This window comes from Martes martes (assembly GCF_963455335.1).
Source record: "Martes martes genome assembly, chromosome: 1".
NCBI lineage: Eukaryota > Metazoa > Chordata > Mammalia > Carnivora > Mustelidae > Martes > Martes martes.
This window is the reverse complement of record NC_137888.1, coordinates 59763432-59790016: the sequence shown is the minus strand read 5'-3', so window position 1 is coordinate 59790016 and position 26585 is coordinate 59763432. Positions and strand designations below refer to the sequence as shown.

The 26585-nt window shown below is 36.5% G+C and overlaps 1 protein-coding gene across 1 annotated transcript in view; it reads right to left on the bottom strand.

The window, feature by feature from the left end:
* The window catches only part of GRAMD1C (GRAM domain containing 1C), a 92454-nt gene that overhangs the window by 9527 nt on the left and 56342 nt on the right, over nt 1–26585 (bottom strand). The window contains exons 7-14 of the mRNA XM_080827014.1: nt 26384–26502; nt 23553–23682; nt 19626–19788; nt 12651–12788; nt 5160–5278; nt 3659–3801; nt 2802–2905; nt 1042–1218 (exon numbers count right to left, since the gene is read on the bottom strand). Of these exons, the coding sequence (XP_080683140.1) occupies nt 1042–1218; nt 2802–2905; nt 3659–3801; nt 5160–5278; nt 12651–12788; nt 19626–19788; nt 23553–23682; nt 26384–26502 (1093 nt within the window). The remainder of the gene's footprint in view (nt 1–1041; nt 1219–2801; nt 2906–3658; nt 3802–5159; nt 5279–12650; nt 12789–19625; nt 19789–23552; nt 23683–26383; nt 26503–26585) is intronic.

Genomic DNA, 26585 nt, shown 5'->3' with positions numbered 1-26585 from the left:
ATTTCATTTGAAAAGAACTAGAGAAGAAAATTTTCACATGATTTATAAAGACAACTTGATGTAAATTCCCAACACCCTTTGTTGATTTCTAATATCTTGACTAATTTGAAACAAATCCACAAAAAGAAAACCTACATCAGTCCTGCAAATTCAGCCTACATTAAAAATTAATTTGCTCTAAAATAAGCAATTCAAAGTATCATGTATGATCTCTAGCAAATAATGTTTGAGCTGGGTTTTTGTACAAAGCTTCTCCCCTTAAAAAAGTTTTTTAATCATCCTCACCTGTTCTCTGTTGCCCTAACTTTTAAATTCCAAAACTAATATTATTTTTGCTTAAGCTTAAATATTATTAAGCTTAAATAGCAGATAAACATTCACACTAAGATATAAGCCTTAGAAGAGGACTCGATAAGTAGAGGGGTGAGAACGAAGACAGTTTTATGGTTCTGAGAGAGAAGAAGTAACAGTAGAGACAAGGTGTTTTCAAAATTGAGAGTGGGAATAATAAAAGTCAAATTCCATCTTTAGAACTTGTTGGGCTGGACCTGAGAGTATATAAGAATTAAAAACATATAATCACTTTAGTACTCTCCAGGGTAGAAATCAAATGTCTGTAATACGCGAGGTCAAAAATTCTTGAGTGAAGCATCTAGCAGCCAGGGACGGTGGTAGGGACTGGTGACTTGGGGAGCACATGCTCTGTCTATTGGAGAAGCTACTACTAAGTTCTGACTGATTGTTGCTGTGAAGGGATTTGAGTCCAGAGCTGTCAGATCTGAATTTTCATATAAAAACATCCAATTTTTAAAATATGACACGGGCCCAAAAAAATACATCGACTGGCCATATGCCTGCCATTTTGCAACTGCTTCTTTACATTTATACATTAGTTATTTTTAAAGAACTCAGATAAACATTATCAGAAAAGAAGAGGGAAAAGGGAGACCTCCTAACTGACGTGTCTATAAACAAGACACATACTCCGCTTCACGTAAGTAAACTATAATCTTCCATCTCTGTTTACCCTATAGCAGCTACCTGAAATATCCCCTCTGGCATCTAAGCCCACATCTCCAGAAGAACGCTGAGAAGAAAGTTTAGGAACTGTTTCTGCTGTTCGGTTGAATGTTCGCCTTCTCCGTCTCAAGCCACTAAGTTTTCCGGTGTCCTCAATGGACTGATTTAACATAGATTCTTCCATTAACAAGTCTGATTCTAAGAAGGAAAAAAGAAAGCTTTAGACGGTGGAGAAATTTCAACTGTAAGATACAGGGACAGGAGGGGTTGTTTTGTGTTTAGGGGTTTGTTTTGTTTTGTTTTGTTTTGTTTTGTTTTGTTTTTTTAAGCCTTGGTAACTTGAACTATTACTTAAGTTCTCATGACCTAGATCCAAACCTTACTCTTAATAAAAAGTTTTGGAGGGTACAGTGATCCTATAATGAGGGGTCACTACTCTAGGAAGAATTATCTATATTAATAAATGATGGGATCATCAGAGCAAATTCACCATGTGCTATATTAAATATTAACATAATGATTTCAGTTATGAAAACAACAGGCTACCCACTTACATTGGCGCATGAGAAAGACTTCAAAGATAGTTTGTGATAGTTGATTGTCAATATCAAAGGAAGAAGTAGCATATTATAGGTCCAGTTTTCAATGAGGGCTTGCAAAAAGTAAGTCCTAATAAGGAAAATCTGCAAACAACCTAAAAACCTCATTTTTGTCATTTGTTTCAACCTTTCCTTCACCAGATTTTTTATTAGAAGCTCATTATCCAGTGGCCAAACTAATTTTTGAATTTCATTTTCTTTGCTCCTGATTAGGAGTTTAATAATGAATAGCCAAGAGAGGAGAGCAAGGAAAATAATCAACAAATTAGATGATGAAGACTTAGTTCACCCTGAACTGACTGACCCTGCTTTTCTTTAACCAGAATTAATTATAGGGGTGCACGGGTGGCCCGGTCATTAAGCATCTGCCTTCAGCTTGGGTCATGATCCTGGTCGTGGTTCTGGGATCGAGACCCGCATCGGGCTCCCCACTCAGCAGGAAGCCTGCTTCTCCCTCTCCCACTCCCCCTGCTTGTGTTCCCTGTCTTGCTGTCTCTCTCTCTGTCAAATAAATAAATAAAATCTTAAAAAAAAAGAATTAATTATAGTCATGTGTATATATATTTTTGTCATGTTTTATTTTAAGGAATATCCAAACATAACAACAATATCACTTCCCCAGTCTACTACCATCGCCACCAAATCCATACATGTACACGATACCTACCATTGCTAAGTGGTCCTGCATAAACCCAGGGAAGCTGCATTCCTAAGGACTGCGGGAGAGGCTGGGGGGTCGGGGACACCAAGGAGCACAAGTGCATATTTGTGATCAAGTTACACAGTCTCTCACTGCAATCAGCTTCCTTGGCTCCTTGAAGAGGCACTGATAGCTCCTAACTGTGATCTTGGACAAGTCACTTAACTTCTCTCTCTTTCAATATTTATTCTTTAGTAAAATGGGAAAAAATAACAATACCTACCCCACAGGTTTCTAAGGGACTAATATTTATCAAGCACACAAACACATCTGGCATATAATAAACATAATATAAGTGTTTGTTAGACCAATTAAAATTAAACGTTTTCAAATTCCAAGTGGGGTATAGTTAGAACCACTTCAGCGGGAGTCAATCCAACATCATCTACTAGTTCCAGTTATGAAGCCAAATGAAGAATCAATCTGTTTTGTTAATAAATACTATCTTTACAAAAAATAGATAAATGAAGAAAGTTACAAACCAAGCTGTTTGAAATAGTCCTCCAAGGAACTCCAGGAATTCTTTTCAATTAGAGATTTGATAATGGCCCATGGTTGTTTTCTGTATTTCAAATCAGTGGAAACTCTAATAAAATAAGGAGGAAAGAAGAATAATTCTTTAAAGGAAAGAATTTAGTTCTATTAACATTGCAATTAAGTGTAAGATTATATTCAGTGGAAAGCCAAAAAGACTCAAGTCATTAGATCATAAAAGAAAATTCGTTCACTGATGAGGATTTATTAAAAAATTGCTGTATGCTGCTAATAACTTCATGAAATTTTCCTTCTAAGTACTTGGCATTTTATTTTTTTCTATCTCTAGCCCTGAGTTTTCTTTACTTAAATAGCAATAAAGGCTCAAAATAAATTCTAAATTTCCTAAACACCTTTTATAAAAAATCTCTAGTGGTCATAAATTAGGTGAAAGTAACTACGTTGGCTAAGACCAGACAAAGCCCACGGTGGGCCATCACTATCTCTGATGCCCAACCATTTCTGGTTTCCCGTTGCAACAATGTGCTCACCATGTGCTCCTGACATTAAATAGGGTCCTGTGACTAGTTCTGGCCACTGGACTGTGAACACAGTTCTACAACTTTCTCTTCCTGTAGCAACGGCAATGACACATATTCCGGATTGTGTTGCTCCAGGATGTCAAAGCACTCATCACCATGTGGCCTCGAGTGAGGATCCCCATTCCTCTGCTGACATGTACATGTAATCTGAGCAAGGAATAAAGCTTGGTTGTGTAAGGCTACTAAGATTTTAGGATTGATATGTATGTTCCAGAATATAATCTCACCTAGCCTGACTAAAACACTCATTTACGATAGCTCACCTCAGCCGGCATTTCTGTTTTGAGGATCGGATGATATGGTATCTGTTCAGGGTATAGAAGTAATCATGGTAAGGAACATCATGTGTCAGGACTTCGGAATCTACCAAATAAAATTGTGCTTCCCGACTTTCTTTATACAGTGTCTGCCAAAATAAGATTAAAAATTTTTTTGCATGTACAAGTTTAATATATTAAACTCCTTGCCAATTTAGAATATATATAACTAGAATTCCTTCTCAAACCAGAAGAGCCTCCATGTTGCCTGTGCTATGAATTGAGAAGATAGGATCTGCAGAAGTAGATCTTGCTGCCTCTCTGCCATTTAATTGCATAATCATTTTTTTCTTTCTTTTAGGTTTGAGGAAGAGAGAGAAAATTTATAGTTTCTTGTGTATGTTATTAGTTTACAAAGAATTTTAAATGTTCCTGATAGGGGAACAATTCAAAATTCAATTGAACGAAGCGAGGATCCACTCCAAAATTCTTAAAAATTTAACAATCACCCTTCACCAAAATAGTGAAGGAAGAGGATGACCAAAGAAAACACAGCTTTCCCAAAACAGAATTTGGAGTGTTTGATGAGCAAGTCTTCCTCATGTTAATCATAGCTTTTCAAGGTTATCTAAGACCCCAACATCAAAATACCAAACTTTTCTTAAATGTTTGAAAATCTTTTGGAAAAAAAATTTAAGTCCTTTTTAACATTGGGCAAAAGCCACAACCACAAAACTAGTTCAGATGTTAAGATATTTTCTATTTGCAGAACAGATACATTACACTTCAATACAATTTGGTCAAACATGAACTCCACCATACAGACAGTGCCACACTGGCCACTGAGTAGAGCACTGAGCATCTTGTAATCTCTTCCCATACATCACTGCAGCCCTCTAGTTATTTGGCCCTAACTCCTGACAGGATCCTGTATATTGGATTCCAGTACTGTTCTTTTTAAAACCCTTTATTATAAAAAAGTTCAAACATACACAAAAATAGAAATGAAGTGGAATGAAGCCTCACATCAACCAGCTTGAACAACATTAACTCTTGCCAGTCCTGCTTCGTCCATATCCCATCCCCACACTCCCTCCCTCCGCCACCATGCTCTGCCTGGCTAGATTACTTTTAAAGGATACCCAGATATCAGTATAATTTTATTCTTAAATATGCCAGTGTATCTCTTTATAATTTCTTTATTGTGTCTTTAAAAGATACTCTTTTCTTTAAAACATAGCTGCAATACCACTACTAAGTGGTGTTAAAATTAGCAATTCCTTAAATCTCATAAATATATTTTTAGTTGGTTTGTTTGAATTAGGATTGGGTTGATTTGGTTGATATGCCTCTTAAATTTTAATCTGACAGTTTCTCCTCCCTCTTTTTTTTTTTTTTTTTTTGGCCACTTATTTCTTAAAATTGTCTTGTAAACTGGTGACTGACAGGTATCTTCTCTCGCCCCACACACATATAATATTTTGGAATACTGACAGAGTAGACATACCTGTTTTTCAGTGGCAGCAGTGCACTTTCCAGTAAGTGGATTATTAAGGACTATAGTGTAGGTCATGGTTCTCAGTTGATCACCTCCAGGTTCTACTTTCCAAGGGGTGGACACTACATCTAATAACAGCAAACATAAAAAGAGAGTTGGTTCTAAAAATCTGAAGAGTATGACTTAAAATGGAATCAGAGGTAGGTTTTTTGTCTTATTATATTGTTATATTATTTTATACATATTATATTGTATTATTATATTATTATTATACTGTACACCTGAAATTAATATACAGTGTTATATTAGCTTCAGGTATACAATATGATTCAACAATTCTATACTTTACCTATGATAAATGTACTCCTTTTTTTTTTTTAAAGATTTTATTTCTTTGACAGAGATCACAAGTAGGCAGAGAGAGGGGAAGCAGGCTCCCTGCTGAGCAGAGAGCCCGATGCGGGGCTATGATCCCAGGACCCTAGGATCATGACTTGAGCTGAAAACAGAGGCTCTAACCCACTGAGCCACCCAGGCGCCCCTATGATAAATGTACTCTTAATCTCCTTCACGTATTTCACCCATCCCCCACCCCACGCACCTTCCTTCTGGCTACCACCAATTTGTTCTCTGTATTTAGGTCTGGCTTTTTGTCTCTTTTGTTCTTTGTTATTTCTTTTGTTTTCTTAAATTCCACATATGAATGAAATCATACTGTATTTGTCTTTATCCATCTTATTTCACTTTGCACTATACCCTCCACGCCCATCTATGTTGTTGGAAATGGTAAAATCTCATTCTTTATTATGGATGGGTAATATTTCTTTATATATATATCTACAACACACACATATGTACCATTCTTTATCCATTCATCAATTGATGGGCACCTGGGTTGCTTCCATATCTGTGCTATTATAAATAATGCTGCAATAAACATGGGGATAATTATTGCTTTCATTTTCTTTGGGTAAAGATCCAATAATGGAATTACTGGATCATACAGTAATTATATTTTTAATATTTTTCAGGAAGCTCCATACTGTTTTCCACAGTGACTGCACTAATTTGCATTCCCACCAACAGTGCACAAGTGTTCCTTTTTCTCTATATCCTTGCCAACACTTGTTATGTCCTGTGTTTTTGATTCTAGCCATTCTGACAGGTGTGAGGTGATATCTCCTTGTGGTTTTGATTTGCATTTCCCTGATGATTAACGGAAAGAAGTAGTTTTTAATTATTTCAATTTTTATTTTTGGACAGTCCTAAATTCGTTATGACTGTTATCATTTCAACACTAAAGTAAAATTAAACATAAGGCACTATTCTTGTATATGACATATTCCGCATCTTTGATTCATTTACTTCTAAACTGTTGTCTATTAATACACTTTAACAACAAATTAAAAGTTGTTTCATCTGGAGTCTTCATTTTGAAGTTCCCAGTACCTGGAAAGAGAAGTAATGGCACCTGCCTTATCAAACACAAACAGAACAACTTTTTAACATTCCCATTAAGGACAAAACCTTGAAAGACATTTGCCATTACACAAAAACAAGACCTTCAAAAAGAATAAAAATTAAAAAAAAATACCTTGATCCCAGCTTGTGGAAAAATCATGTTAATAAGAAATAATGTAATGTTAATAGCTTATCTGTCAAAATCTTTAATCAAGGAGGGAACTATAGAATATAAATAACTATATAACATTTCTATACTAAGAAAGCTGTAAGAAAATCTCTTTGTATTTATGGCAACATCTTGGTTAAAATTCTTATCTGCTTAATAATAACACAGTGAGGGGCACCTTGGTGGCTCAGTCAGGTAGGCATTTCCCTTTGGCTCAGGTCATGATCTAGGGGTGGAGGGTGGGGGGGAGGACTGGGATCTGCTCATGCTCAGCAGGGAGTCTGCTTCTCCTCCTCTCTCTCTCCCCCGGCCCCTCCCTAACTTGTGCGCTCTCTCAAAAAAATTTTTTTTTATTAAAAAATAATAATAACACAGTGAGTAAAAACATACTTTGAACAGAAATATATTTTAGAATATAGCACCATACAGCAAAGATCATTTAACAAGGCAAAGACTAGGAATATACAGGTAACAGCATCATGAACTCTTTTCAAAGATTTGACTAAATCACCTAATGCTGTTAGCACTCTGGGACTTAGGCGATTAGTATGCTTGACTGCTATTTGTTAACATCCTAAAATACAGATGCCTTTAACTAACCCATTACCCATCATCAAAACAAAATGAAGCAAGCTTTATGATATAGGCAATTTTACTCCACTTCTTTCATACAGCTGGGTCTCCAGATTTTTTGACGGACCCCAAAGCAGCCTTTTCAGTATCTGAAAAAATCTTGGAACTAAAAAGACAGCATCATAAACTATAGAATCTACCATGCAAAATTCTGTAATATATTATATATACACACTATTTATTTATTTATGATCTCTACACCCAATGTGGGGCTTGAACTCATGATCCCAAGATCAAGAGTTGCATGCTCTTCTGACTGAGCAGCCAGGCACCCTTAACATACAGAATTTGCTGTAAAAAATAATTTATTTAGTTGTATATGAAAGAAGATACAAAATTTAATCAAAAATAATTTTCCAAAAATTATTCTGATCATGCCAGCCTATTTCAAGAAATTATACAAATAATCTATTGCTAATTAGCAACAGAATTTTAAGATATCACTGAATTCTGCTGTTAACAAAGCAACTATTAACAAGGATAAAAGTATGTCTTCCACTTATATTGTCACCAATGTCACCAACAATCCTACTGAATATCATGTACCGGAATATCATATAATTAACAATATTTTTGAATAATCAAGCCCCTCAGGACCTAAGTAAAGCTCATCATGACAGAAAAAATTGGGGATGAAATTATAAGAAGAATGGCAACAATATACAAAGGACACATGTGTCATTTTGATATACTGAAATAAAGTAATAAAAAGCAGAAATTACAGAATACTTTATGAATCCTTTGATGTAATAAGGTTTTAAAAATTGGTGAGTCTTCATACCCATTAGGATGGCTATTTTTACAAAGACTGAAAATAACAAGTGCTGGCGAGGATGTGGAAAAATTGGAATCTTTACACATTGCTGGGGGTGAATGTAAAATGATGCAACCACTTGGAAAATAGTATGGCCGTTCCTCAAAAAGCTAACCATAGAATTACCCATAATCCAGTAATTCCATTCCTAGGTATATACCCAAGGGAACTGAAAGCAGGGACTCAAACAGATATTTGTACATCACTATTCACAGCAGCATTATTCACAATAACTAAAATGTAGAAACAACTCAAAACTCCATCAATGTATGAATGGATAAGCAAAAGATACTATATATACACAATACAATAGTAACCAGCCTTAAAAAGGAAGGAAATTCTAACACATGCTACAACATAGATAAACCTTGAAGACATGCTAAGTGAAATAAGTCAGTCACAAAGGAACAAATAGGGGCCCCTGGGTGGCTCAGTGGGTTAAAACCTCTGCCTTCAGCTCAGGTCATGATCCCAGGGTCCTGGGATCGAGCCCCGCATAGAGCCCCGCATAGAGCCCCGCATAGAGCCCTGCATCGGGCTCTCTGCTCGGCGGGGGGCCTGCTTCCTCCTCTCTCTCTGCCTGCCTCTCTGCCTCCTTGTAATCTCTGCCTGTCAAATAAATAAATAAAATCTTTAAAAAAAAAAAAGGGAACAAATATTGTGTGATTCCACTTATAAGAGGTACCTAAAGCAGTCAAATTTATAGACACAATGTAGAATGGTAGTCATCAGCAGCTGGGAGAAGGAGGAACGGAGACTTACAGTTTAAGAGGTAGAGCTGCAGTTTGGCAAGATGAAACAGTTCTGGAGATGGATAGTGGTGATGTTTGCATAATGTGAATGTACTTAATGCCACTGAATTGAACACTTAAAAATAGTTCAAATGGTACATTTTATGTTATGTACATTTTGCCACCAAAAAAAATTGATGAATCTTGGGAATGGCTATATGGGTTTTATTATACTATTCTTGCAACTTTTCTAAAGATTTATAATTTCCAAAATTAAAAAGCTGAATAGAAAGACTTAACATTGAGCTTTGAATTATAAAAGTAGTGTCATACAGCTGTAAACACAAATTTAAATAAATACTTATTTAAAAGCTCCTTAATTAAAAAAAATCCAATAGTACCATCTTAGTGCTGAAATTAGGTTAAATCCACAAACAATTGACTTTACATAAATCTTTCTGTTAAAAAAGAACTATTTCTTAATATTACTAAAGAGAAGTCTTTGTGGGGCACCTAGGTGGCTCAGTTGGTTAAGTGTCTGCCAGAGTCCTGGGATGGAGCCCCATATTGAGCAGGGAGCCCACTTAGCCTTCTCCCTCTGCTGTTCCCCTGCTTGTTCTCGTTCTCTCTCTCTCTCTCTCTCTCAAATTAATAAATAAATAACCTTTTTAAAATAATAAAAATAAAAAGAAGCCTTTGAACCCCACTCTCAAAACATTGAATTTTGATTACCAGGTAACAAGTTCAGAAGAGAGCAGAATAGTGTGCACTCAAAAATAAATCATCTCCTTGGGAGCAAACCTTCTGACTAATTCTAGGTCTAAACAACAACATTCCTATTACTGTTTATACTTGTAATTAGCCAGAAGCCTTTGCTTCCAAAAGCCACTTGTAACATCAGATAGCAAATATAGTGATCCATATTGAAGCTAGATATGCTATACAGTTGTGAGTCAAAGAACAAACTTGAGGGGTGCCTGGCTGGCTCAGTCAGTTAAGCATCCTTCTCTTGATTTCGGCTCAGGTCATGGGGTCTGCGTTCAGTATGGAGTTTGCTTGAGATTCTCTCTCCCTCCCCCTTTGTCTCTCCTTCTGCTCTCTCTCTCTCTCTCAAATAAATAAATAAAATCTATTTTTTTTAAAGGCAAGAAAAGAAAGAGAAAGAAAAAAAAAAGAACAAATTTCATTTTGGACCAGTTAGTTCCTCATGGAACTTTGAGCCATTAAAATGGCAATGCAATATCAACAGGCATCATCTTAGAAAATTAAGAAAAATAACATAACCAACTTTTCTGAAATATCAAGTTCTCTAGACAGATATGAATAGCAAGAAAATACAAAATAGATTCAGAAGAGATATATTAAACATAAGCTACTGACGGAAGAAGAAAATTTATATCCCCCAAATATTCTGCATTCTTAAAACTAAAAGAACAGAAAAAAATTATTTTTTTAAAAATGAAATTCTTGAGAGAGGGGAACCCTCCTACACTGCTGGTGGGAATGCAAGCTTGGTGCAACCACTCTGGAAAACAGTGTGGAGGTTCCTCAAAAAACTGAAAATAGAACTACCCTATGACCCAGCAATTGAACTACTGGGTATATATCCTAAAGATACAAACGTGGTGCTCCGAAGGGCCACGTGCACCCGAATGTTTATAGCAGCAATGTCCACAACAGCCAAACTGTGGAAAGAGCCTAGATGTCCACCAACAGATGAATGGATAAAGAAGATGTGGTATATATACACAATGGAATACTATGCAGCCATCAAAAGACATGAAATCTTGCCATTTGCAATGATGTGGATGGAACTAGAGGGTATCATGCTTAGCGAAATAAGTCAATCGGAGAAAGACAACTATCATATGATCTCTTTGATATGAGGAAGTGGAGATGCAATGCGGGGGGGTTGGGGGGAGGTAGGTAAAGAAAAAATGAAAAGATGGGATTGAGAGGGAGACAAACCATAAAAGACTCAATCTCAAAAAACAGACTGAGGGTTGCTGGGGGGAGGGGGGACGGGAGAGGGTGGTGGGGAAATGGACCTTGGGGAGGGTATGTGCTATGATGAGTGCTGTGAAATGTGTGAACCTGGCGAGTCACAGACCTGTACCCCTGGGGATAAAAATACATTATATGTTTATTAAAAAAAAAAAAAAGAATATAAAGTAAATAAAAATGGAATACACAAGAAAAAAAATGAAATTCTTAATATAATCACAGGACTAAAAGATATCAATGATATAACCTACAAATATAGTTATATTTACATAGAAGTTGCACATAAAGCAATAATATTTAATGGTTAATAAAGTGGCTTAATTATGAACTATATTTAAATTGACTGTAGAATAACTTTCTCTTTGACTATATCAAATGTCTATATCAAATGACTTATATGAATCTCTGCTGCTACTGTTTGCTATATAAAATTATAGCAAGCTAAACCATGTGCTCCCAAAGTTTATAAAATATTCTGGAATATTTAGGATAAAATCAGTTTCAAACTAACTATAAGCTTATTTGAGATGTTTACCAAAATAGCACTTTTAACACATAGAATCCTTTTTAATTTTTTTTATTTATTTACTTTATTTGATAGACAGAGATTACAAGTAGGCAGAGAGGCAGGCAGAGAGGGGGAAGCAGGCTCCCTGCTGAGCAGAGAGCCCGATGAGGGACTCGATCTGGGATCATGACCTGGGCTGAACGCAGAGGCTTAACCTGTGAGCCACCCAGGCACCCTAGAATCCTTTTTATAAGTATAACTAATTTCTTAGCTAGAATCTTTTTCTTTTGTATTTTCATTGAGATATACCACAGACACTGCAATAAAAGAGTATAGCTCCATGAATTTGCACAAAGAAAACACACCTGTGTACCATCACCCAGATCAAGATAGATTTTACCAACATCCCAGAAGTTCCCTCCCACTCTCTACCCACCCAGCACTCCACACAGTAAATACTATGCTGATTCTGTGTCCATAAATTAGTTTTGCCTGTTTTGAACTTTATATCAAGAAACCAAAGTATATACTCTTTTGTGTCTGGCTTCTCTCGCTTAACATTAAATCTGTGAGATTTACGAATACTGTTAAAAGCAGCAGGAATTTGCTTTTTTTCATTGCTATATAATATTTTTTTTTTGTAAACACACACAGTTTGTTTATGCATTCTAGTAACTGGTGGATATTTGGGCTGTTCTGTTTGGGGACCATTATAAATATACTGCCATGAACACTACAGTACATGTCATTCAGAGCACACATATATCCATTTCTGATGGATACATACTTACTGGTAGAATTGCTGAGTCAGAGAGGATTTTTATGTTCAGCTTACTGCCAAACCATTTTGCAAAGTGACTATACCAGTTTATACCCTACTAGAATCCAATTGCTCCATAATGGAATCCTTTTAAATAAGGTTCAACCCAACTGAACTGCTACATTAATAAATAAATGGAGTTTTAGTTTCAAAGAATTTGAACTTAATTGTAGGTAGGATCTGACTAGTTAAACAGTTAGTTGATGCTCACATGTAAATTTAAACAAAATGCTTAAATACCAGTTTATATAAAATCAAAGCCTTATTTTCCCCCAACAACATATATCATTAATATAGGCTCAACTCTTAAAGGATAATAAAATTCTCCCATATTTTTCATTAGATAAACACAAGACCAACCGATTATATTCCTAGAATTGGCAAATCTCTGCATAAAGCGTGAACTGGTGAAGAGCAATTCAAACATTCTTGCAGCACTGATATGAAAAACACGGTTGATATAAAGTCTTCCATGAAGATCTTTCTCAGGAATATTTTCTGGGGAAACAAACAAAAAAACCACAGGACTGAAAAGGAAGAAACCAAGGAATGGTAATTTTAAGATTTTGCTTTGTTTGTTTTGTTACAAAATGATTTTTAAATGTGATTACAATGATCAGCACATTCCAATACACTATTAAAACTCTAAATTGGCATGATATACATAGGTACCATATGTGAGTATACATAATATATATCTAATGAAACTATATATGATCAATGTTTCAGTCATCAAAATCCAAAAGATATAAGAATACCTAACTTAAATGATATCAAACTCCATAATATATCACTCAAGGGTCTTTCAAAAGTGATAGGATTAATACTGGGACAAACAGGAATGTATCTACCACAGCAATTAGCAGGTCTTATTTCTAAATGCTCATACATCCAGTATATATTAAGTCATGAATGGCTCTAACACCGGTTGCACTCACTAACTTGGTAGGCTGAATAATGTTTCCAGCCTGATTTAAAGCTGACTGCCCCAAGATAAGTATCATCATATTCACAACCTATTCTCAATATCACACATTAAAAGAACTAAGAAATCCTTCTGAAAAGTATTCTTCAAAGCTAAATAATGGAATATTACATTTTTCTGTGATCCTGATAATGATAATGATGTTGAAAACTATTGGTGGCAATAAAGAAATATATCTGTTTCTCCTCATGTTCCCTGGAAACATTATATAAAATAGCCCTGCTTATAGGGTACTTACTATAAGTCAGGTACTGTACGAAGCACCTTACAGTATCCATTCATCTTAACCCCACAGCAATCCTGGGAAATGGGTGGTATCATCATCATCTCACCGTATAGATGAGGAAAACTGAGGAACGGATCGCCAGAGCTCCATAACTAGTGACTAACTGAAATGGAACTTGAATTCACTGCAGCTCCAAGGCACACAAACGTAACCTCTATTTTATACTTCCAGGAGTTTAATTTAGAAAGGAAGGGAAAAAGAAAAGGAAAGGAAAGGGAAGAAAGGGAAGGGAAGGAAAAAGGAAAGGAAAGGGTAAAAAAAGAGAGAGAGAGAGAGAGAAGAAGACAGACAGCTAGGAATAAGAGCCTGGTAAAGGAAATAAAGTAAAGCAATCCAATATGAAATTTTAATGATTTCAGGACTGGGATTATTTATCACAAAGATCATGCTCCATCAATACAGAATAAAAATTGTGACAAGAGCTCCTCATATTACAAGATATGCTCTAAAAATTAGCTGTGTAGAGCATCAGTCAATATTAAGCCCTCGGGAAGCAGTCTGGTCAAGTAAAGGCAGTAATCTAAGAATCAGAACAATTCTTCTGCCTTCATCCCAAGTATTGTTTTTTTCTTCCTCATTAAATAATTTGCGTCTATTTTGCTCCAGGTGCAAAGAACTTAGGGATATCAGGCAGATACGGATTTACCTTTTCCCTGCAACAATACTATGTGTAGGCAAAAGCTAGTCACGGCAATTTCAAATAATGGCTCTTTTGATATAGAAATAAATCACTGAAACGAGGTAATGCGCTAAGGTTTTGCAAGATAACTACCCAATTAGGCTTGAGAAATAGCTTTTTCTGAAATAGAATATATGTTCACTGTAAAAATAATTCATATATTCACAAAGAAAGCGAACTAGTACAGGTGCTTCTATTGATCCTGCTCGTTTCCCTCAGATCTTATCCTGATTTGTAATTACATCTTTATCGGCTTATTGACTTGTTTATTGCCTCTCTCCTGCAGAACAGTCCAAGTTCCATGTGAGTAGGGACCATGTCAATTTTAAACAACTGTATACATCATGAACTAGGCATGTAAGTATTAAATTACTATTTTTAATAAATACTGAGGATGCTAAAAAAAAAAGTACCCTCAAATAGGACTGTCATTTTACAACCATATTTTTAAGCTTTTTATCTTGAATAATTTTTGATTTACAATTAATGATGCTAGGTATTATTCCCACCCTTTCCCAGTAATGTCCTTTTTCTGTACGAGGACCCAATCCAAAATGTCACTTTGCATTTAATTGTTTTATCTCTCTTGTCTCCTCCAATTGTAATAGTCCCTCATGCTTTCCTTGTTTTTTAATGGCCTTACACACTTGAGGAACTCTGGTCAGGTATTTTGTAGACTGTCCCTCAGTTTGGGTTTGTCTGTTTTTTCATACTTAGACTGGGGTTGTTGATTTGGGGAAGAATGCCCACAGAGGTGAAGTGCCCTTTTTATCAAATTCAGGGGATCCGGGCTATCAGTGTGATTTATGATATTGGTACCCGTGATCACTTGGTTAAGGTGCCGTGTGGGAGGTTCTTCCACTGTAAAGTTACCATGTTCACCTTTCCATGTTCTGTTTGCTACACTCTATGTATATTATTTAAAACTCTGTAAGGAAGACTTGTGCTTTCTCCCCCATTTACATATTTATTTGATCATTTATATCAGTATGGGCTCATGAGTAGTTATTTTATACTTTAGGTTATAATCCAATGCTATCATTATTTATTTTCTTGCTCAATTTTTTTTTTCCTTTGGCCATTAGGAGCTCTTTCGGGTTGACTCCTATGCCCTTTTGTTACTTTTTTTTTTTTTTTAACATTTCTTTATTTCTGGCCCCAGAGAAAACTCCAGCCTCATTTTGTGCATTCCCCACCTCAGCCCTAGAAGCATTCATTTCTCTAAGGAGTTCTCAAACTGCAATTTTTCAAAAGTAAATTTCTTGTTCCATTTATGAAGGAAAGAAAACTATACTCATACAGCCATTTTAACATATTTTCATATTTCACTTAAACTCCATTATTAGATAAATTGTTCTGTATTATGACTGACAAAATAGAATTCGTGGTACTACTACTAGAAATTAATAATACCTTTGTATGTAAATTCATTCAAAGAAGTAAGGACATGAAACAAACTATTTCCAGCTGGGATTATTTATTTATGACATACACAGTACTTTAAGGCCTCCTGACCAAGTAACATCACCAATAATATTGCTGTAACGTATGAAGCTAGGAAGTAGTGTATTGAATAGGGAAAGGAACACCACTCAACCTGGTAGTAGGTTGCTATTTCCAATAAAGAATAAATATTTCTTGGGAACCTGGGTGGCTCAGTGGGTTAAAGCCTCTGCTTTCAGCTCAGGTCATGATCCCAGGGTCCTGGGATCGAATCCCGCATCGGGCTCTCTGCTCAGCAGGGAGCCTGCTTCCTCCTGCCTCTCTGCCTGCTTGTGATCTCTGTCTGTCAAATAAATAAAATATTAAAAAAAAAAAAGAATAAATATTTCTTGAATTGAAAATATTCAAATCTATCAGTTTGAAAGTGGCCAGTGGAAATGATGGGAAGAGAGAGACAGACAAATAAATATGAGAAGGATACGGGCATAAAGGAATAAAACATATGTTGATAATGTTTAAAGGGTTCAAGAAAAATGTACAAGATAGATATGCAAGAACAGCAGATGATTTGGAGTTTGAGTAACTAAGGACACACAATTTGTTATATCTTCTATCTTCTAAAAACTGGTGACCTGCTGTCTTCTTGACTCAAATTGAGGGCTTTCTTTGCATCTGAAAACCCAAGTTCAATTTGAGAGTATTGCTCAAAAACCTGACTCAGGTAACTATGTCAGGGTTACCTGGTTTAGTCTCATGGTGGCTTCCCTGATGTGCTAGACTATTTTCATGGTTTTTTCTCAGCTTTCTCCAGAGGTCTACTTGTCCTCACCTTTAGTAATCAATAAGCATCACGTGATATTTGATTCCTGCTTTTCTTTGCTTGACTTTCCAGTTCATCCTATTCTGTCAGCTATCGGTCATAGATTCTAATTTTGCTATTCTAATGTGCCCCTCCCCTAGCCTAAGCTTTGCCTGACTTAGCTTCCATTCTCAACATATGTGACTTTGGTTAGGGAATCCTGTCACCGGTTCTAATCCTAGTTATATACAATTAAACTTAACTCTGTCATGACACAGCCCAAGTGTCTCACGCCATCAGCCAGCTTGTCAGCTTCCACTCAAGGCTCTACCTCCTGGGGCAGAGGTTTCACAGACTATCCATGACATGAGAGAGCAGGGCAGGTGAAGAAGTAAATCCTAACAGCAACAGAAATATTACCGTGACCGAAAATAGGCCATAATTTCCTTATACTTGTAGATTTGGATACATTGTGTCAATTCATCTTCACCTACCAGGAAACCCCTAGCACCTTCTCATAGGCTCTGAACCCCTACCCAAAACTGGGAATGTAGTTAATAAGCTGAAGAAAGCTTATCAGCAACAACATTCCAGATAAAGACGGTTCTACCTCTTATTCTGTAAAGTATTACGTGTCAAATTTTTAAGTTCCTCTATGGTTTAACAGATTAAAACACAATGCTTAGCATTTTGTTCAGGATCTGGGAGCCCAGAACACATTTCTAGAAGTACAGAAATATCCCCAAAAAGGCACCCTTCAATCTTGGTGGGTTCTAAGTTGCCTACCATAGAGTAAGAACATTAAAAAAGAAGCCAGTCAAAGCAGATTCTAGGCTAAGTTTCCTTAATTAAATTAAACTAAATTAAATTAAATTAAACTCCACATCAAAGGGACTGAACTAGTTGTTTCCGGTCCCTCCATGAGATATTCCATGATGCTCACTCTGCAGATTCCACTCAGGGATACATGAGCCTAGAGGGAGTCTCTACTTCAAAATGGTCCAGTGCCTCCCCCTCCCAAAGATTACAATCTATAGGTGGCAGAAAAGAGGAAAGAAGGAAATCCTCTCATTTTCTCAGGCAGAATGCTCACAATGGTGGATCAAAATACTATCATTTTAAATAAAATGATATTGGGTTTAGAATGATCTGCCATCTACCTAACTCCCTCTAAATCCACAGACAAAAATCCTGGGATGGTTTACTTCTTTGGACCTTTCTTATTTTCCTCAGATTACTGATTTCAAGTGTCTTCATAACCTCACAACTTCCAGGAAATAAAAAAAAAGATTCATTATAATATGCACTTAAATATGTCTGATAAGCCTGATATTTTGGAATCTGCTTAGTGAAAACAATACAAGTACTTGATTTGTTATGTAATGATAATCTAATAAGAAACAAGCCATCCGGGTGCCTGGGTGGCTCAGTGGGTTGAGCCTCTGCCTTCGTCTCGGGTCATGATCTCAGGGTCCTGGGATCGAGTTCCGCATTGGGCTCTCTGCTGGGCAGGGAGCCTGCTTCCTCCTCTCTCTCTCTCTCTGCCTGCCTCTCTGCTTACTTGTGATCTCTCTCTGTCAAATAAATAAATAAAATCTTTAAAAAAAAAAAAGAAAGAAAGAAAGAAGCCATCCCATGCACTTTAAAGAAAACCTCCACAAAAGAAGGCCGGATGTTACATGTAAGGTCTTACTGCTGTAAAACCAGTCTTTAAAGGGATGACAGTACGGTAGGAAATGGGATCAGGGCTCACATGCAATACAGCAACTACACTTTGTTAATCTTAATTTCTAGATATGAATGCAGCTTATCTGAGATTTAGTATTATCCTTTATGAAGCTCATCGTTAATGTTAATTTGATAGGATCAATAAGGAAACTCCTTTTTAAGGACCATTCTTACGAAAGAGCAGGTAAGAGAGGAGGAAAATAAATCCCTGTTTTGGCGTCACTTACCTATCTGGCCACTGGGTGCCAGAGTAGATCTTCCTAAAGTCAGAGGTTCAGCCAAGCAGATAACTAATTCACACTGCTACATACCAAAGCATGAATGGTAAGGACACTAAGAGAGTCTAGTCATTCATGGAGCTGAATCTTTTTTTAAAAAAACCTCTCAACTATCTTTTCAAAAGGACTCAACAACTGTTCTTAATACATTTTGTGATTTTTAGGAACTACTGAATTTTTATTTACATATTTAAGAGCAATGGATTTAGTTTTCATTAAAGATGCTTGATACAGTGTTCCCAAACCAAAGTCGATTCAGATTTGGTTTTCACAGATTTGGTCTTGGTTTGCTTTTAGATTTGGATTTAATTTTAGATTTGACTTGGGTTTATTTTTGGTCTTCATGGATTTGGTCTTCACTATAGTAAAAGCTTCAGGGGTTCCCACACCAAGTCTCATCTGAGCAGTAGCTGGACTCGCAAATGCAATCATATCCCACAGATCCAAACCACTACAATGTCCCCATTGTTAATATCCTGAGCATTGCTGGACAGAAAACGGATAGAGCAAAATCCACTGGCATTGTTCCCTTTCCTGAAATTGGAAAGTAGTCACTCTTCTGTATCTTTCCCCATGTCTCCCCACTTCACGGACTTCAAATGTCAACAATCTAACAGTTTAAAAACAAACAAACACAAAAAAGGTTCCTTAAAATGCCCACTTAATAAGTATGATAAGCCCCAGCTATTAACTTAGAGAAGGCAGAGAGATCATGATTTCTTATGAAGTTTCCTTTAAACAATTCTCTACTTTTGTATCTCTCTCTCTTTTTTTCCTTCCTTTTTTCTTTTTTGTCAGTAGTGAAAGAAAAGTACAATTATGGTGTCTAGAACACTATGCAGGTTTTCACTTAGATTTGCTTTTCTGTTGCTACTGCGCCATCTTCATTGACTCAAGGCCTAGAATTCTAAAAGTTACACGTGATGGAGATCTCCAAATTCCAAGCTTCTGAAAAGTGGAGATGGGTTAGACCTAGCAACTTCTTTCCCCTATTTTCTATTAACTTCCACCTTTCTTTTGGTTCTTTATAGAATGTGTCTAATACAACTAAATCTTCATTCTGTACTCACCCAATACAAAGATAAACATTAAAAGACACAACAGAAATTTTATTAAAATTTATAAGAGATTCTTTACCTTCATCAACAGAATCTGAGGTGCTGCTTTTATCCAGAGAAAGATATTCATTTTTATTCAAGTCCAGTGATTTTGACGGCACTCTGCTTAATCTCTTTTCTGAAGTTAGTAAAGGACTCTTTTTCATCTGTTTCTCATTTTGGGGTTCCTCTTTCCCTAGTCCCTAAAAGGCAAATAATTCAATTTTAAAAACAGATTATTGGCTTAGATTTTAAGGAGGGATCTTTAGAAACAAAAATGCTTTGAAATGCAGCTCTTTGGAAAATATGTTTTTTTACACCACATTTCGAATATAGTCCATAAAATATTGATAATAGTAATATATTATCTTATAATATACTTACATATTAATGAACAATAAATTCATGAAGAACATCATATGAAAAGAACTCACAGTTAACATCACGTGAAATCACTTAAGCAGAAGGGAAAGGGGAGCAGAGGACAAATATAATGGAAGAGCAGGTTCTTTAGGGTAGGCAAGGGAGAGGAATCAAATCCAATTAGTGTCCCCAGACAATACCTGCCCCATCATCTCAAGGAAGAGAACTCCCCCATTCTCAAGACCAGTAACTACAGGGGAAAGGGAAAGAAAATAGAAAGATAAGAGTCACATAAGAGTACAGTACAGGAGATTGGATTAATAGGAAACATTAATTTCATAGCAAACTTGAAAGAACACTGTTGGCTTTGCTGTTAAGGGATTAAGGAATTGGGCATTAAAAGATATTCAATATATGATACTATCTGTACTTTCTGGGGTGATTTAATCAAGACACATCATTTCTATAATAAATTTAATGTTAGGCATTAAAGTCTGAATGCTATTGCTGTATTATTATTCAAGTAGGATTGTATTATAATTGGGTTTAATAAAACAGTGTAAAAATACAAACTATATAGCAAAGTACCTTCTTGCATTATCTGTGTGTAAGCAGATGAAAGAGAATATTATTTCTAACCTGCCCCATGAGATCTTTGAGCAGCACTGGGCAGAAGCTCCAAGGAGGAAACAGGTTTCTATCAGCCACTCAGAGAGCAGAATAACAACTGGGACCCAAGATACAATTAATGAAAGGATTATACTACCCTAGTCAAAGGACTGATTCTTCAAGCAGAGATTACTGCCAAAATTGAGACTTGATTTATTTGGGAGTTCCACACTACAAAGCAACATGCTTACTAGCTGACCCAGAACCTCTTCAGCAGATGCTAAATAGAGTAACCTTCCATACATATTTCTCCTGTTGTTTGTAATTAAGATATGGCTCCTATTATAAAGAATATGGACAGATACTTTCAGGAAAAGTAACAGTCACTATTTTTGAGTGGTTGGCAGCTGCACAATTTTTATTTCTTTGTATTCTTTTCTGTATTTCCTGAATTTTTCAAAAAATATTAATTTTATAACTTAAAAAAGTTATAATTCATCTTAAAATGTTTTAAAAATATTATTTTTCACTTTTTGTTATTTCCAACTTTCTAGGAAATAAAAATGACACGAAGTAAGTGACATGATATTTTTTGACCTCTGATCATGATTTTTTTATCTCATTATACTGTTCTTGAATGAAAAAAAAAGGAGTTGGGAGTGCCTGGGTGGCTAAGTCCTTAAAGCATCTGCCTTGGGCTCAGGTCCTGGGATCGAGCCCTGCATCAGGCCACCTACTCAGCAGGAAGCCTGATTCCCTCTCTCCCACTCCCCCTGCTTGTGTCCCTCTCCCTGTGTCTCTCTCTGCCAAATAAATAAATAAAATCTTTTTAAAAAAGAAAAAAAAAAGGAGTGAACTTCCATATTACTTGTATTCTATAACCTGAAAACATCTATACGAAACATCAATGAATGTATGGTCAATCTTAAAACATTAACGCCTTCCTCTATATTCCACTCTCTTTCCTTAAAGGAAATATGACATCCTTTAGGGACAAAACTAGAAGCAAGAACCAAAGGATTAACTATTCTGAGAGCAGGTACAAAAGACAATGTCAAGGCAGTAGGTAGTAAGAAAGATTCAAGATTAGTAGTTTTGAGAATCCAGTCCTCAAAGTCAGGCTTTTGTAAAAGGATCAGGAGATTGCAAGAAATGTCCTATCCTGTTACCTCCCTAAAATTGAGTGGTTTGGTTTTCTCCATGAGAACATATAAAGAGGTTAGCACCCGGAATCACCTCCCCTGTATCAGTAGTAAGTTCCTAAGGGTCTCTAGATGAATAGTTTTGCAAGAAATCCACAGTACAAATTCAGACTGGGATAGATGCATGACAGTTGCCTGAAACAAGCTTATAACTTGATGGACTTCACATATTCTGTTTCAGTGTTTTCTCAACACTTATTCACAGATGCTGGTTGGCTCCAAGAGAGAAGATAGAAAAAGGCCCTCGCTGGCTACATGCAGATTCATCTTGAAATAATAGCTTATGGTTAATGAATACTTAATGTGTATTAGGGATCATTCAAAGCACTTTCACATATATTAATTCATTTAATCCTTATTTAAAAAACCCTATGGGGTAGGGGCGCCTGGGTGGCTCAGTGGGTTAAAGCCTCTGCTTTCGGCTCAGGTCATGATCCCAGGGTCCTGGGATCGAGCCCCACATCAGGCTTTCCGCTCCGCGGAGAGCCTGCTTCCTCCTCTCTCTCCCTGCCTGCCTCTCTTGCCTACTTGTAATCTCTGTCTGTCAAATAAATAAATAAAAAACCTTTAAAAAAAAAAAAAAAAAAAAAAAAAAAAAAAAAAAAGAAAAGTATAAAAAACCCTATGGGGTATTACTGTCTTCATCTTATAACTGAGAAAACAAAAGCATAGAAATGTGAAGTTATTAAGTTAACTTCTTTAAGGGCATTCAGGTAGCAAGTGGCAGAGGCAGGATTTGAAAGCAATGCTCTGCTTTAAACCAAGAAATTCAGGTGCAGCCCAGACTTTCATCCCCAATCAGAAGAATGAAAACCCTACCATAGGAGCACTCTCAGCACTCAGAATGTGGTCTCCAAATACCATCCTTCACGAAGAACTGTGGCCCATTAGGAAAATGGCTGATACTGAGTCTGGGACAGTAAGTGTAAAAAGTGTGCCTAGGTCACATTATTGTGATAGAAAGAAAGGAAGCCATCAAAGATTACTGATCATTTCAAAAAAAACAAAGCAGGGGCACCTGTGTGGCTCAGTGGGTCAAGCTTCTGCCCTCAGCTCAGGTCACGATCTCAGGGTCCTGGGATCGAGCCCCACATTGGGTTGTCTGCTCAGCAGGGAGCCTGCTCCCCCCGCAACGCCTGCCTCTCTGTCTACTTGTGATCTCTCTCTCTCTGTCAAATAAATAAAATCTTAAAAAAAAAAAAAAAAAAAGCCAACCTGAAGGGGCTCCCATTGGCAGAGGAGACAAAATGAGTATTTAAAAAAATAAATAATGACTAAAATGATAGAAACTCACTGAAATTAAAAAAAAGAAAAAAGCAATGGGCTTATAATGATACTTGAAAAAATAAAAGAAGAAACTAAGTAACATGAATTTACCTGATGTGCCTGCTTTCATAGTCAACTCAAGAAGCACCTCCTGTTACTCAAGCATGTGGCACAGGGTTCTCATCTTCCCTTTCAAAAGAGATTTTTCCTACCACTTAATCTGAAAAATCTGCTAACTACAAATTCCTCTACCTTATTATATTTTTAATGACATCTATCCCCCTTAGAGACTAATGCTCAGGAAACTGTCTAGTAGTTCTGCACCATATCCAGCTCTGAATAAACCACACATTATTCCCTTATAACCTCTGCTACTTATAGACTTAAAACCTTTCTCCTAAGACAAAGGAGCAGTCTGACATCTTAAATTTTTAAACATTTTGTACAGTGTATTTTTATTTGATCTTGCATTATGATTAACGCATGGCAGCATCAGATATATTTTAAAAGGGATATCATGCACTAACTTTTGGTGGATTTCCATCAATTGACTCTGCTTCTGAAACCCGATTTACTGATTCACAGGTAAAACTGATGGACTTGGAAAATTTTTCATCTCTCTCCCCACAGTCATCCAAGCTACTTCTTCCTGGACTTCTGTAAGAAACACATCATTACAGAATATAATCAAGGTCAATTCCACACAAATAGGTGATTCAGTCTCCCCACTGAGGTCCTTTGCTATTATAAAGCATTTTGACAACAAATGGGTTTTTGTAATGTAACAAATAAGCCCTACTCATAACAAGACCATCTTCTTAAATCACATGCAGATTGACTTTATTTCTGAAAACAAAATATGCTCACATGGGATTTTATAAATTTCAGAAACCATTAAAAAATTAACCAAGTACAAGCGGCTGTAACAACAGTTAATACAATGAATATTATAGCTTGTTTAAATTTCAGTTATGAACCACCACAAAGCTTTGAAAAGTTCAGGGCAGATGTCTGAGTTGGATGCCAGTCAACTCCAGAAGGCAGTTTCAGATCTCCTTCCTTCTGATTCAGTTCCAGCTGAGGTGGTGAGTCCCTCCCAGCAGGGGGAGCTCCTGATACCTGAGCACAGACCCCATCAATCAGTCCATGCCCACCTTCTTGCTCTTTTCCTTCCTAAGAATAAAGTTTAAGGAACAGTTTTCATATGGCCCTAGGAACATGACTCTAACAAATGTGCTGAGACCTACTTTTCCTCTCTTAGGGAAGAGCATAAAGAAAGGAAAATCTATGAAACGTAAAAGGAGTACAACTGATCTAATGTTGAGGTCTCAAACTTACTAAGCAATTATTCCAATGTAATCTTTGCTTCATAGAGACTTAAAGCTCTTCTAAAATAAAGTAGCAGCCTAACATCTTTCAGCCATGTCATCCTGAGGAACACCCCTATTCTACCCCACCCAAATAATACTTAGGTCTGCCACCAAGTCACTCTTGGCCAGGCAAAATGGCAGGGCTGAAGGGACCCAACAAGAAAAATGGCCCCTTGGAGACTAGCCCAGCAAATGAGTATCTGCATGTGAGGATTTTAAGGATGGGAGTGAACTGAGGAGAAATACAGAAAGGAGAAAGGAGGGAGAGTGATGGAGAAAATGAAAATGAAGACAAAGATGGAATAGCTGAGGAAATAAAGGTTTGAAATAAAAGATACACTTCTTTCAGGAAGTGGGAAGAAAGGGAAAAGGAGAAGGGGGATGAGGATCTGGCTACAAATTCTCTGAGAAAGCACTCAATCACCAGAAGACAACAGCAGCTTCTCTGGTGACTTAAAAAAGCTGGACCTTAGAGGATATAAAGAATCTGCTCAAAAATATTCATTCTCTTCTTCTTTAAAGACTAGAAACTCCTCGAGTTGGCAGGGACCCTGGAGCCCATCGAGTTGAACTGCCTAATTTCAGAGATGAGTAAAGTGAGGATCAGAAAGACAAGGAGATTGGTTTGAGGTTGTGCAGCTACTTGGTGGCCAAGTCCAGACTAGAACCCAGATCTTCTCCATCCTAATCCAAGGCTCTCTGCATTATGTCAATTGTTTTTTGACACAGCTCCAAGACCTAAGAGAGACTAGTAAACTTTACAAGAAGAGTAATACAATGCAAACTTTTAACTTTACAGAAAACTAATAAAATATGCATGTGCAACCACATTAAAAAAAGACTAAAATATTGATGCTGAGCTGAAATGGTATAAAGAGGATCAGCATAACTAGAAGGCTACCTAAATAAAGGAAAAATTGTGTACATGGTGGACTTCTGAAAGCTTTCTATATTTAGATTTATTTGCTATAGAATGTTTAAGTAAGAGTTTTATTAAGATATCATTCACGTACCATAAAATTCACCCATTTAAAGTGTACAATACAGTGGTTACAGAGTTGCACAATCATGATCACCACTATCTAGTTTTAGAACATGTTCATCCCCAAAAAGAAATCCTGTACCCATTAGCAATCACTCCCCATTCCCCCTTCCTCCCAGCCTCTGGCAACTACTAATCTTTCTGTCCCTATGGCTCTACTCATTCTGGAATCCATCTCATATAAATGGAATCATATGATATGTGGTCTTTGGTGACTTTCTCCTTTCACTTGCTTCTTTCACTTATAATGTCTACTATAGAATTTTAATGTATTATCCCTAGTTGTTTTTATTGCTATGACCTCAATTACCATTGGACAAAATGTACTTTTATTTGCACAGATTAATAAAAATGTCCACTCTTCCCAGTGAATACCCACCAGTCAAAAATGATCTCTCTCATCTCTGAATTTCTTTATCACATTATCTATTGCTGCTCTTGGCCTTTATTATTTTCAACCTCGTACTATAATTATTTGCATTCCCCACAGTACCATCAGTCCCTTTCATTAATGCACTCAATATTTATTGAGTACCAACTACATGTCAAACACCACACTAGGGTTTTCTCGAGGAAACATCATATTATCTTTGTATCCCTCAAAATATCTACCAGCTAATTTATTTTATTGTTATCTATAAGATCAGAGATGTCACTAGGTACTTCTCCAGATCCTTAAGAAAAAGCTTTACTAAAACCACACTTTAAGCAAATCTTAGATGACACAGGTACAAAATTGACATTTCCTTATATGTCCTGTATTTGCTTACCAACTTAGCACTACTACTCACTGTCCTCACCTTTCACTGCATTCCACTACAGAGAACAAAGAGGCAAATTCTACCCAAGGATGAATTAATAGAAATTCTAAGTTAGTAAAGTCTAAAATAATTCTGCTTGAATTCATGATTAATAAATCGTGAAATTCCAAAACATTTTGCTCTACCTTGGCTGTGCATTATCCTCGATTGACATAGACAAGTTTTCCATCTCTTCAGCATTTAAGCCTAGCTCATTGCCATAGTTCTGCTGAAGCAGCTGCCAGAATTCCTGTCTGGTCAAGCTCTAAAAGGAAAGAAAAATTACACTGAGTATTGGAAAAGATAGGTTAGGATAACACAGTGATGCAAAACATGAATTCTGAAGTC